Source organism: Lissotriton helveticus, chromosome 8, assembly GCF_964261635.1.
Source record: "Lissotriton helveticus chromosome 8, aLisHel1.1, whole genome shotgun sequence".
NCBI classification, from domain to species: domain Eukaryota; kingdom Metazoa; phylum Chordata; class Amphibia; order Caudata; family Salamandridae; genus Lissotriton; species Lissotriton helveticus.
In genome coordinates, this window is record NC_136069.1 from 268,880,572 (window position 1) to 268,895,550 (window position 14,979).

The following is a 14,979-nucleotide window of genomic DNA, read 5'->3' on the forward strand; positions in this document are numbered from 1 at the left end:
ATCTTGAACCTAGCACCTGGACTCTACTTTCTGTGAGTCTTGCCCTCCAAGTGGTGTGTCTTAGACCCTTGGAAATGGGCCTGAAGGAGCTCTGACAGCCCAGCTGTGGTCCTGTAAGCAGAGCCCCCACATCAGAGTGAGGCTGTGCAATGCATCCCTGATGCCTGACCTCATATTGAAAGCCTCTCATCAAAAGCATCCTTGAAAACAAAGCATCACAGTTTCTTCTGAACCCCTGGTGTGCAACGCATCTTCGGCATGGGACTTCACATCTCAAGCCCCTGGTCAGCCGCATCTTCGACAATAAAGCAGGACTCTACATTGCAGCCTCTCAGCTTCTTCGGAAATGCAGCTGAGTGATGCATCCTCGACGCAGGGTCTTGCAGCGTTCCGCAACTAGGAATTAAGGTACTTTGTGTAGCTGGCCTACCTTGGTCATTGTATCTGGCCCACTCTCCATTACTATCAGTCTGAACTTGTGACTTTGTCCCTGTCCAGCACAACCAGAAAGCCCCTTTTGATGCTGTGTGCATCTGGGCACTATTTTCACTAAAATCTTTAAAGTTGCACAGCTCCAGCTCTACTGCTTGGATTTTTGTGGTGTTGATGTCCAATAATTTATCACAGCATTGTGTTTTCACTTTATTACTGTTTGAAGTGATGCAATACTTTACACATAGCCTCTAAATTAAGTCTGACTGCCTTTATGCTAAGTACAGATTTATTTGGGGTCTGCATGTAACTACACCCTGAAAGAAATTGTGGCTGCTGCTTCAGCAGGGTTTCACCCCCTCAACCAGTATCCTAATTTCCAAAACCAAGGAAGAAAAGTGATACTAAACATAGCAGGAAAGCAGATGAATGCTCAAAGAAAGAAAATTGTACCGTTTGTTCAAGGATAAAAAGGGGCTGTACTAAAAAAAAAACAAGACCCAGTCTGTAAACGTGAGCAGAATATTATGGAAACAGTGTTGCTGAAAAAGTGAAGGATGCTTGCACCTGTGTTTAAACCAATTTTTTATGGAAAACTCGAAATACCCTTTGAAAATATATGTATGAAATATTGCTGCAAAATGTAATCTGTAAGAATGCCATAAACGACTTGCAGAGAAAAGAATAGCTGTTATAATCAGTGGCCTTATAATGACACAAAATGTTCCTTGTTTGATGGTTCATGCTAATCAGTCAGATGTTTCAAATGAGGTGTGGTCATGAAGGCACGCTCACCATCTGTAGTGCCTCCTCTACCTGCTTCCTCTCAAGTATCTGGGAACAAATTACAAAAATCGTCCACCTACTTCAAGCAGCATATATATTTTGTTTTTGCTGAGGCAGGGGAGATATTTGATATTATAGATGATGTCATGGCCCCATATATAATAATGGTTCTCCAGTATCTACCTATTCAGATATGCCTATAATCTACTGTGAGTTGGTGTGTAACATGCAAAGCACAGAATTACCCTGGGCCTGGAGTACTTTCTTGTTACAGAAGGAGCTCCAGCACAGGCCACCACCTGCGGGAGGTGTACATTTTGCACCCCTATAGATAGATAAGAAAGGCTCTGGCTTGTGAAAGTATGCACAGCCTCTACTCATTTTTCTGCACTCACACTTTGAGTTAAGACAACAAATATGCATAGAGAAGAACTTTTTATTACTTTGTTCCATAGACATGTTTATGTTGTAATAACCAGTTTTATTTGCACTACACATTATATATATGTGTGTGTGAGTTAACAATCATTCAGTAGCATTTCCTGGCCCGCGATAGCCCTGGGGCACCCTTTGTCTGGAAACAAACTGAACTAGTCACCCAATCCGGATTAAATTGGAAGAAACATGGGGAAGAACCACTAGACATTGAGACCCACAACAGTGGAACACCTTGCAATCACACCTGAGATAAAAACACTGCTGTTTAGTTTTTTTTAAAAGCCCTGATGGTATGCACCCATCTTGTAAACTGAGTCCTATAACCCCATCTGTAGCTTTTTGGTTGCTAAGTATTTAATATTAGTTTGGTCAACACATTTTGTACTCTTTATTGTATAATATCATGAAGTTAACTGTTGTTGATTAGTGCGTCCTTGCACAGGCAGTGCAGATTTTTAACAGGGTCACTTTTTGATACAAGGACATTTAATAACACTGTAGGTTACATAAAGCTATTGAAATCTGTATTGGCTCACAATAACAGCTGATACATTGCTTCCCTGGCATTACGATTTTAAGATAAGTTTCAGCATTACAAAGACCATAATGATGGCAAAATTTCAAAATGTACCTCTAAGTATTGTCACAGAAAAACTGATAAAGGGCATAATAAGTTTTAAACAACATGTTTCTTCTGGAAGAATCCTCTAAATCTTTGCATTGTATCAGTTCATATTTTTTGTTTTTTAGGTTGGTTTCTGGAATGACATGGATAAGCTTGTTTTGATTCAGGCTGAGCCACAGCCTGGGAATGGCACTTCTGCCATTGAGAACAGAACAGTAGTTGTTACAACAATATTGGTAAGTCTTTTCTTGGGACTCATTTTAACATGTTCTATATACATCCCCCTTTGGTTCCTCTCTGATTAAGATGCCTTCGAATGTAAGGGGATGATGCAAAATACGCTATTTGAAAAGGAGAACGTTTTCTCATATTTATTTAGCTTACGCTCTGAAATATTTCAGAACAAACTGAAGGAAAATTAAGTTTTTATCTTTACATTTTCAAGAAGTCCACATGCTTTATTGCCATGCTAAGTATCTCTGGAAAGTAAAGAGTATTTCTCGCTGGGATGTTTGTATGTTACTGTCTAAGACTACAAAGGGGGCGCATCATACTAAAGCAAGAAAAAAGAGGAATAATTCCTACATGCCACATGCTTAGGCACTTTATTTGTACTATTTTTAAAACAGTCATTAATTTCTTATTAGTAGTGCTGCACATTTTTTTGAAAAGATAACAAGAAATCACAAGTCCCAGGAATGCGTTTGTTAATTTCTTTTTAATAGCTAGGATCTCATTGTCAAATTAGTGTGCTCTACATGGTTAGTACAATACCAACTTTTACTTAATACTATCAATGAAACTTGTTGTTAACTTAATAGGATTTCAAGTGTATTGAAAATGCTAAAACAATAATGTACTTCTAAAAAATGAAAATGATATGTAGTTTAAACACTTATTTAATAGTGTTTTCTTATTTTCAAGCCCGACACTCCTTTAAAAAACTAATGCCATATAGGACTGTCAAACAATGGCTTTTACTTACTTGTCTATTTTAATAATTTCACATTAGTCTTCTGAAAATGTCATCACCTGCCTTATTTGGAAGGGAGCATTAAAATATTTTCAAAGGAGATATTGTTTGGCATGAAATGAGAAGGGAGCATTAAAATATTTTCAAAGGAGATATTGTTTGGCATGAAATGAGAAAATGCTTGCCTATAGTTGCACTCTTCTTCAACAGGGCATTTTTAAGAATGCCCACTCTAAAGGAAAATCCTTGTACAGAAAGACTGAAACATTTTATTAAAGTGTGACGTTGCCCCACAAAATTCTTCTGACAATAAATACTGTTCAGTCATTTTAAATGTTAACTAACCAACATGAAGTTCAAAATACAGTACATAAACTGATTGTTTGTTGTCACTTGCATGGGGCCTTTTGAAATATCATAACTATTTTACCTGAAGGAAACAGTAATAGAAACTCATACTTCAGTACAGTCCTCCTCTTTTCAGCCTCTGATGAAGAATCCAATTTTAAGAAATTGAACAGAAAAGAAACGATTTCCAAGATCCTGCGAACATTCCTTGCTCTGGCTCAAGTATTAACCTCCATTGTAGTTATTTTAAACTCATTCTTCATATGGATTACTGTCTTGATTGCATGACTAGGCATTGAACCATTGACAGTAACCAGCCTGAATCATTCTGAATTAGCCAAAACAGATGAAGAGTGAACACTTAAGGTGTTGCAGATGTGATGAATAAAATGAATATCACAAGCAGTTGGATGGCTTTTACCAATAGTTCCCGATCTTAATCTCTTTTAGCAAGGCTAGTGTGCATGAAGAGTGTAAATAATGCCACATCGCCAAAGTTAGGAGGAACATGTAAGAAGTATGAATTTGTTTTCTGGTTTGCTCAAAGACTGATTATGCATTGTTTTGAAAATGTATGGCTTTTTGTATTGCTTGCAGTGAAAGATATTGATGTGCAAAGTAAAATGATAATCTAAAGGAAGCTTTTTTGTCTTATAAAAAGCATTGTTGATAGCATTTCTGAACCAGTAATTTCACGGGATTGAAAAGCATGGCATATTTTTGTTCAGGTTCCCTAATGCCACTGTTTCAAATAACTGCAATTTTTATATTGTGTTGTTAAAATTTGCAATGGGATAAGAAGTGAGGTTGCATTCAGTATAATAACATATTGAACATAAATACATTATACCCTGTGATAAGTACCAAACACAGATCAATTTACATTCCTGTGGTATGTCAACGTCAGATTGCACTTATTTGTGTTGACGTACAAGCACTATAAATGTCACACAATGAGAAAAAAGAAGAACACTACATTTTCCACTTCATATTGAAGGAAATTTGACTCAATGTACTCTAAGTACAGAGAGATAGCAAAAGTATCTAGTATTTGTTATTTCCTGTGTTGTTGGATGAAAACATATTTTGTAACACAAAGTTACTGGTTTCCTTTATATGAAAGAATGTTAACAAGTAAAATACCTAAAAGTAGAGAACATAACATTTCCAACTGTTGTAAGACAAATATGTAAAAATCTTTTAATATATTTAGCATGGCATATGTTATTTTGTCAAACGTAAACAAACTTTATTACCTTTGTACCATATTTCTGTATGTAGCATTTTGCTTCAATGTGTTGTAATGTTTAACTTTGTCATCAAACAATAAAGAAACAAATGAGATAAAATATGTACTGTATCTGAGTTTTCAATAAGAAAAACTGAGTTGTGCTCTGATATGAAAGTGCATCATACTGTAATGTAATGTTTTATTGTTAGTTTCATTATAATACATGGGGTTTGTTAATGTAAAATTATATATAAATACATGTTTTTAAGTCATTTGATCAGAAATGTTTAATAAAATAAGACTGATGTTTTGTTCATGAAACAGACTTGCAGGTTATTGAACTACACATAAAAGTTGCATAAGACATAAAGAGGGTGAGTGTGGGCTTCAAGTGATAATTGTGATTAAGGTGTTATTTCCAAGCTCCCTTCTTTAATAGCAAATACATATCAATGTAACTTCCACACAATATCAAATCTTAGCAGTCATAAGTAAATCTGTTATATTGGCAGTGTGGAAATATGAAACCAGTTACTGAGATGGCAACAGCCAACCTTTACAGAAATTATGCAGCTAATCAATATATTTGATTATAAAATATATATATATATATTTGCCAAAACTGATTAAAAATCAACACGTATTTGAAAATGTATCTTACAGCAAGATTTTTTGTTTTATTTCCTTTCATCGCAAATGAAACACCAAAATAAGTATTGTACATTACTTAGTTATAAATTGAAATTTCCCAGATTGCTCAATATGTTTCAACAGAGATATTTTAAATAATGTGCATTATGTTTTCCTTAATTTGCTTGATGTAAACCCTCAGTAGAAGATAGTTATGCATATCTATAGGCCTCCACCTTGTATGCTAACACCAAATATAATTTATGATACTTCTTTTAATACTATTTAACTTTGTTAAAGAAATAAAAATATAGATAAGATTACTCATCAATTGAATACGCCTAATTGAGTTCTGCCTAAATAGTTAATAAAAGCCTCTTTCTAAATAACATTTGTTTAAACTTTTGTAGAGACATTACACACATAATCTAAAGAGGAAGAAACGTGTACCCAAATTTCAGCTTTAATTATTTAGCTACATTTATATTTATTATTGTTGTGTTATTGCAGAGTACAGTGCGCCAACACTGAATATATTGGCTGGATGGTCCTCAGATCATCTAATGGCAAATACACACAACAGTAATCAGTAATAAAACAGGCCTCAAATTGGCAATGGTAGTATACAAGAAAGTGTTCAGGCAAAGTGCAAAGCATTCTATGTAACAATGTGTAATCAACCAGTACTTACTCAATTTTAATGGGTATAATTTAAAAAACACAATTACTCAAGGACTGCGTTCACTCATCTTCAAGCAGACTGGGATTGGATTAGTCTCTTCATGGTTTAAGGTACCATTTATCACACAACAATTGATAACAGTAAGACTCTGCTTTTGACCCACATTTTGTCCCATTATATTGTACCATGACAAGCTGTTGTACATGCGGTTCAGGTGAAATGCAAGAGTCAGTCATGTCTACTCTTTCCTTCTAATGCACTCATGAAAAATTTATTTATTTTGGTCCAATACTACTGATTATTGCATGTTTTCTTCCTGATCCTTGTTATGATTCTTATTACAACCATCCAAATGTGCAACAGCAAAACACTGACATTTCCTTAATATATATATATATATATATATATATATATATATATATATATATATATATATATATATATTTGAGCGTTGTGGCTAGTGTTATTCTTATTTTAATATCAAACTCATATACCTCAATTCCACAACTATTTTTCATATTACATTTCATACTAAACATGCGATACCTACAGAACTGTGCCATCCTTATCTATTAAAATACATATGTATAACTATTTATCAAACAATAATTTTTCTGGCATCAGTGGATACATCACCATATACCACCATATACATCGGTCAGTATATACATTGGGCGAATCCAACACATTCCAGTATACTCTCATACACTTATTCCTTCACTCTCATAGGTTAGCCCACAAAGTATTGCTTTGAAACTCAGCTACATTTCTTTCTTGGTGACTTAGTTTCCTTAAGTTTAATTGTCTATGGTATATATCTATTATTCCATTACAACTTTTTTATAACCCAAAAAGTACATATATTATTCAGTTTATTTCTCAAACTATTCACCTTGCTAGATTCTAAGTAGAAACATTTCAGCAATCTCTACTGTCAATTATTATATTCTGTGTTTCAGAGGTAATACTAGCCCTCATACTTCCATTACTACCCTTTGGTTGAACAATATTGCAATTTCATATGTTTTTTAATATTTTGCAATTTTGTATAAAACCTTTGTTTGAATATTGTGCATGAACTCAATGTGTTCCTATTTACTACATAGTGTCAGTCGTTGAGTTAGCATTACCATTTTCCTATTGTAAGTCATAACATTGTGGCCAGGGTCCACCTCACAAACATTTTTGGGAACATTTCTGTAAATGCTTATTGTTGAGCTCATATCATACAGGCTTGATTATGAAAGATAACTTACACTTTTGAGTAATTTACACTTTAACTAAATGTGCTACATTTTGCTTATTCACAAAATGTCGGTGCAAGTTACTACTAAAAAAACTGTAAAAAGTCCAGCACCACACATGACCAACCTCTGGTACAGCAACTTCCCCTTTAGAAAATAATGGAGGTAGAGGATTAAAATAAAGCCCCTTATTAAGACAGTTACAAATTACAGACAAATATAATTTAATTAAAAAATATAAACAAAGTATTATTTATTTACAAAATAATTTATTACCATGTTTTGAATGTAAAAATTATTGTAGGAATAGTTATAATAAAATGTAACTAAATTAATTTTAGTAAATCCTAAACACCATTTTTAATCCTTTTTAATGCATAATACATTTTTGTTTTCTTAAGGTGCGTATACATTGTTTAATTTAAACTTCAGTAACATCATTTTAATTTTATTTATTTCCATTAATTAAAGAACTTTAAAATCAAGTTAGTAATACTGTACTGTTTTTATTTCATTCTACATGTAAAATAAATATATTTACATTAATATTTAACATAAAAAATATTTTTTATATTTATTTTTGGGTTCAATAAACTTTTTTATTTTCTCCTATACTTGCACTTTGGTTGATTGTGATAAACAATGCCAAATGGCTTAGGTTAGTGATCTTGGCCCAATAGATGAAGATTATTGGATGGATGCACTGGCCTCCCCACTGGGACAGCGATAGCAACACAGTTGCCTCTCATTCAAATTAAATACCTCCCCCGAGTTTATTATACGAGGCTTAGGTTATGGAGAGCGGGCCTAGTGTCATGTCCGATGTTCCTGCGGTGTGGTCGGGAGGAAGGCTCTTTGATACCTACGATCTGGCATTGCACGGTACTCGCGAGATTCTGGCGGGGGTTCTAGCCTGTCTTGCAGACGTGCTGGGGTGGGGGTTCCCATCTGCCCCAAGATTAACAATTCTGCATATTATGGAGGGTATTGGAGGCAATATATGTAAGAGACACCTGTTGCTTTTGGGCCTGACACTGGCTAAAAGGGATATAGCAAATATGTGGAAGGCACCAGCCCCACCTTCCCTTTTGGCATGGAAAAAGGGACTTGACTTCTGCATGGGGATGGAGCTCCTGATATTTGGGTCCAGGGATTGCCCGCAAAAGCCCCTCAAGATCTGGAAAAGATGGGCGGAATATTGAGTTATCAACTTAGACCCGGTGCCTCCGGTGAATGCATCCATGTCTATGTTGGTGAGTGGGCCTCTTGGGTAGGAAACTGGTTGCCTGGTGATGGACACTATCTGCTGGGGTGGGTGAAGTGGTGGCAAATAGGATGTAGAGATGAAAAAGTGCAATGGGGTATTCAAAGCGTTTATGTTGTGTTGTTCAACTTTAATATGATAATGATACTGTATAAACTATTTGTAGATGTCAATAAGGTGCAATGTCTCCTGGGCTACGGAGCTCTGCACTGTACTCGACCATTGACAAAATAGGATCTGTTGAAAAAAAAAAATGGTAGAATAACACAAGATGGCAGGCATCACCTTCTTCCAAAGTGCAGATAATGTTATTGAGTAGTGCTGTTTTTAGTGCTGCATTTCAGGTGGAACCCAGATTGAAATGAATGCAGCAGAGCTGGTTTTTGCTAGCCATGTGGGTCAGAGGTTATGAAGAGACAGCTTTCTCAATACATTTCTCTGAGAATGAGGGCTTGTAAACTGGTTTTATGATCTGGTGGTCTCCTGGATCAAGCTTTTGTTTTTTCAGAAAAGTAGGGTGCTGGCCATATGTTAATGAGAAAGGGAATATGTATTTCTTCTGGTGAGAATTTGATGATTCATAGAATTAGAGCAGTCATTTTATGAGTGCATCAATTTATTAGGGGTGGAAGCGCGAAGTCATCAGTATATATTAATGGATGAGTGGAGCTTATAATTTGCTGTAGTACATGCGTGTCTAGTTGTTGAAAGGCTGACTATTTTCAGGTAATTCTCAGTGTTATGTGACGTGATATATGTTTAATATAATGTTATGCATGTATTATTATAAATGCTAATAAAAATTTGTTTGAGAGCTCGATGTCAGTATCTATTGTTTTTTATAATTATGAGCAAAAGTGGATGAGGTGAGAATTCTAGATTGCTTAGTGGGATTGGTTCAATCTTTGATATTTTGTAAGAGAGATTTAGGATGATTTACAACTTTATTAATTTATTTTTGAAAATGATTTGCTTTGGTTAGCAGTATTAGTGTGTTTTTAGAGAGCTTGTGGAGAGAAATATTAAAATCTAACAAGTACAACACTTAACTGCTCAGAATCCTAAAACATGTTTCGACCTGCGTATTATTACATCATATCAAAAAAGGGTAAAGGTAAAAAAAAAGTGTTTCCTTCTCATGTAAATGCAGTTTCCTTTATAATTGGTCCAGTTTGTTTTACAGCGGTATCAAAGTGGATAATTAATTGAAATGGATGTGAGTCCACTATAATTAATAAGGTGACAAACTTGTGCTGAACCACCTGGTAGCTATGGCACAAAGCAGATAGGCTTATCTAAGGAAAATATGCATAGTATTTAGCAGTAAAAAAACTGTAGAAACATTACAACCCAACAGAATAAAAAATCCCACAACCCATTTATAAAAATACAGAAAAGAGTAATCAGCATAATGACTGCAAACCAAAAACACTCCAAAAAGGGGAACAAGAGGTATGCATTTTTAATGTTTTGGGACACTAAGAGGCAAGAAAAAGTAAAAATCCAATCAGTGGTTGCTGTTTGTGGCTGACTTGGACCTAGGTGTGATATTGCACGACTGCAATGGAGTGTAGGTGGAATAACAAAGTGGGTTCTTCCCAGTCAAAGGTGTTACCTTCTGACTGAAATGGAAGTCGAAATCCTCCATTGGGGCCAGGTTGTAGTTTGTAGCAGCTAAAGTCGTCTTGGAGCTGGATAGTTGATGGACGATGTCCCGCTGACGCAGTTGTGTTTTTTCAGAAAAACCTCAGAATGGCACGAATTCACATTTTGCTGCCGCTATAATGTACTCGTGCCAGGCGGACAGTTATTATGCCTTCACCGGCTCAAGAGATCTAACTTCATATGTATTCTTTTTCATGGAGCTCAACATCTACCTGCAGGGCAAGCATGGAGCTGTATCTGAAACAGTCCTCTGAACATTGGTCACTGTTTCCACAAGGTACTGCTGTAACTCCAGAAATCTTGGATGTCTAAACGTTTTTAAAGTCCCAACTTTTCAGAGTTTCAGGAGCACCTTCTCTTGATCACTTCTAAGACTCCCAGGACCTCAAGAACAGCCTTTAGAGGTCAGGGTGCACTTCAGCAGAGGTCACTAGCAGGGTCCAGTCCAGTTATGTTGTTACTGGTCAGTAGGGCGCTTGAATAAAAAGGCCTCTTGCAGCTTGTTGTGGCAATGTAGGCACACAAGGGGTCAGCCGACTGACCCCTGGAGTCCACTTCATAGTGCTGGGTACAAGTGAGAGCACGCTCAACCCTTCAGGACTCCACACAGGTCTCAAACAGCAGGCCCAGTCCTCTTCTGGTTTTCTGCAGGTCCAGAGAGTGATGTGATGAGCTGAGGTTGAGGTGGCAGCTTTGTACGTTTCTTTAGCAAATGGGTGGAGGAGGATCCTGGGCACTTGGGCAAACCTATAATTTCAGAATCTTTCTGTTACTGAAAGCGGCGTGTAAGTCAGCCTGGGGTGTGTTTAGGGAAATAAGCAGTCCCCTCTTCAGCTACACCAAATGGTTTTGCCTATCAGCTCCCCCCACCCACTGGGCTAGTGCCATGCTAGCTACTAAATGCCTAGAAAACAAAGGTCTTCTCTTCCTCAGACCTCCCTTTACACTTAATGTTGAATGGGCATGCCTCACCCTGGTCCCTTTGAAGTTACTGATGTTTTTGGACCCTCCTCAACTGCCCTTTTTGAGTGAATATCTTTCACATACTTCACTTCTAGGTCTTCCTTTGAAACGGCCTAAGTCTTTGTTCCTACTGTGGTAGCAGTTTTCACATCTCATTAAGCACACACACTGCAGGGCTGTCAACTAATTAGCCTTCTGGTATATCAGTTAGGTAAAGTGTAACTTTAAAAAAGTAACTTTTTCTAAATATTTATAAAAAAATTGGATTATATTTTAATAAACATTAAACTAGTTTTAGAATTATTCCAGGAGCTTGTCCCAAACTGCAGATAACCGAGTTATGATTTTATTCTGAACTCTCATTTTTGCTCATTGGACAGCTACAGCCCTGTAGTGTGAAAATACATTTTGAGGGCTAGTGGCTGCTGATACATGCCAAAATGATATTCTTGCATCTGCCACATTTAAATAACAGGTAGCATGTCTTGTGGGCTAGAATGCATACTTTGAGATGACTTAGGTAATATTTAAAAGTAGAGTTCTGTTCTATCAAAAAAGTGTTTTTAAAAGGCTTACCTTCAGGCATAAAAGTGAATTGAGTCAGGCTACACAGATGGGCCTGTAACTAGGTTTTCTTTCTCTTTCTATTGGATGGAACAGTAAGTGCTGCAGTCCACAGGAAGCATTTGACTTTCCATGCCATGGGTGTATTTTTCTGTACCATATATAATGGCCCTACTTTAGTATTAAAATTTACTTTAAACTTAAAAACGTCAATTGGAGTTTAGCCAATTTTACCATATGTTTGTGGTCAGAGCACATTGACCAATTGGCATGCTAGGTGGCTTTATATGTGGTGTGAGTACATACACAGGCCCAGGATAGAAGGTCCAGGGCCGGCTCTAGAGAGGTGCGACTGGTGCAGCTGCACCAGGTGCTGACCCACAGGGCTCTCTGTTTAGAAATAATTGATGGTTTTAAAGTACCTGTTGTTTTTTCCTTTTGCATTCAGCAGTTCTAAGGCAACAGTAAAAATTTAAATATAACTCCTAAGAGATTGGAGTTTTGTGTTATGCCACTTTTGACTCATCATAAAGTAGCACAGAGTTTAAATATGCTTGCTTCAAAGAAAGTGTACCGTGCAGATCACAGAACTGTATTTAATATGGATATCTCACTGGGTTATTACTTTTGTCACAGAAATCCTTTTGCTACTTTCAGTTCATATGTTACAATCCTGTACAGTGACCTATTAACTGTCATTGACGACCATGGTATATGTTAGAACATTATTTTTTTCCTCAGTATCCTAAAATTGCTAAAAAGGGTTAGTTTGGGTATACATACATTCTTGCTGGTAAAGCCACACCCAAACACTGTGGTACATTTTAAATATGAAGTTTGTGCTTCTCTGGACCAAAAATTCGTAAAATGTACTGCCTGCTAGTGTGGATGTCATGTGATTCCCCCACCCTGTAGTTCTCATTGTTTTATGTAACATTTCTGATAGATTAATTTACACACGTGTGAATAATTGTCTCTGTATAATGTGTCTGTGATGTAAAGCGCTCTGAAACCCTACGCTAGTATGATTAGCGCTATAAAACGGATGTGGGAGAAAGACTAAGGAGAGACAAGAGGCATATTTGGGGGTGGTAGTGAGATGGAGGGCTGTTGGGGAGGTGCCAAAAAATATTATTGTACCAGGTGCCACCAGTGCTAAGGCCGGTCCTGAGCAGAGCCCTAGTGTGCAGAGTTGAAAACCCAGCAAAACCAGTCAGCAATAAAATAGGAGTGAACACCCAAAAATATAAACTTTCTTACACTGACCCCCTTATGTTAATTCTGAGGAGGCACTTAGCAATTCCCTTTTCAGTTCTTATCACATAAGCGGGATCGATCTGGAAAGATATCTGTACTGGTATGGTCAGTTCCAGACTCACATCCTACTGTAAAGCCACTCCAGGTGGGGAGAGGGGCCACCTTAACAGCTTTGGGTCTTCCCTCATTGTTTGATTTTGATAACACCGACACTCTGTCAAGTTCAGTCCCAGCCACTGTCCTGATCCATGGGGAACACTTCTCATCTGCAGGCCACAAGTGGGACAGGACTATCCCTAGCTTACCTCCGTAGTCCCAACATAATTACAGCTCTGCCCAGAAGGCAAGCAACCGAGAAAGGCCACTGACAGCTGTCAGTGTCATGAAGCAGGCCACTGGCCATCCAATGATCCTTCAATCACTGGCCTTGTGTAAGCCTCACTTCCAGTCAGTGGGCTAGCAAGGAGTCACCACATGTTCTTGAGGTCTCTCAGGCCTCCTAAGTTTCTCAGAGCGGGCTGCTACAACCTTAGGCTGCAGTCAACCTCCTTCTGCACCCACTCTTACCACCTCACATGTGACATCCTGACTCTTTACACTTGCCTGTTAGCCTAAAATTTATAGGGTGGACTCACAGCCCCCCTACAAGGGTAACACAGTATGTGTCATGCAGGAGTCTGCCTAGTCCAGGTCTCCTGCCTCTTTTATCTGGGATCGCACAGGCAGTACCTCCATGACAGAAGTGGTCTCACCAGTGCCAGTCTTGGGCAGGTAATCTCGGGCCCTCTGTTTTTTTCAGTGTGGTTGGAACCCACCTCCATCCCCTTACTTTCCCACTGGGCCCTTGTTCTCTAACCTTAGGGACAGTCCCGCCCGATATCTGTGGTGGGTCAAACTAGGTATATACCTAGGTATTTGTTCCATACCTGCCAGTAGTAGCTCACTGGCAAAGATGCAGCCTATAGGAAAGGAGGAACATACAAGTACCCTTTTCTGGTCAACTACCCCCCTCCACTCTAAGGAGACCATGATCATAAGGTGTTCAGGCTCTTCCAATGGGAGTTCCTTACCTTACATACCTCTCTTGGTAGATACTCTTCTGGAGCCACCAGCCTTTCCACTAGCAGGATCTGACTGCCACAGGTTTCCTTCAGAGCAGTGACAGGAACCCTATCCACTCTGACCTTCAGAAAGTGATTTCTACCACGTTCTGGGATCACCAGTTTCTTGGTCCATCTTCAAACTAATGGTCACTAGGGCATGATCAGTGCCCTCCTCTAAGTAATGCTCCTGACCCAGTACTTCACTGACTATCCCTGTAGAGTGCCAACTGGTAAGTACCTTCTTCTTGTGGCATAAGCATTCCACCCTCTTTGTGCCCCAACTGTATTTAGTGAAAACTCTTGCACTTCTCTGAAAGCCTCTTTCCCCTGGGTTTCCAAGTTTCTGCTTCCTGGAAGTAGTTTGGGACGTTTTCCCCTTGTGAGGATATTAGAACCCTACAGAGTTCTCTTTTTGACCCTTGTTGCTCCCTTACTTTCACAGCTGTGGGCCTGCCCCTCTTCTTGAAGTCACTTCTCTGGAACTTTTTCGACTCCCTAGTGCATACCTACACATTGACTGACTTACCAAGCTGTCTGGGATCAGTCAGTTTGGAATCCAATAAATGCGGATCCAACTCTGAAGGACAATTACTCAGCATGTGTTACTTCATCAAACAATTCTCCAGCTTGCCATAAGTGCTCATTTCACTGCCCTTCACCCAGCCCTACAGTATTAAGAGGTGTCTACAAAGTCAACTTACATTTTTTTTCAGTGTTTGCGCATTTTGCAGTACTACTCTGCAAGAGTGATACAAAACCTTTGCAGTAGTGCAT

General features: G+C 37.9%; 1 protein-coding gene across 6 annotated transcripts in view; it reads left to right on the forward strand.

Moving 5' to 3' along the window:
* The window catches only part of GRIA4 (glutamate ionotropic receptor AMPA type subunit 4), a 933,658-nt gene that overhangs the window by 800,267 nt on the left and 118,412 nt on the right, over positions 1–14,979 (forward strand). For 5 of the 6 annotated variants that reach the window (XR_013599810.1, XM_078657023.1, XM_078657022.1 and 2 more), the window contains exon 9: positions 2,407–2,517. Coding sequence is in view for 5 of the 6 variants with exons in the window: in XM_078657023.1 (XP_078513149.1) it covers positions 2,407–2,517 (111 nt within the window). In the remaining variant the exon portion in view is untranslated. Of the gene's footprint in view, positions 1–2,406; positions 2,518–3,738; positions 4,954–14,979 lie in introns of those variants that run through there. The other variant, XM_078657026.1, reaches the window with a different exon arrangement.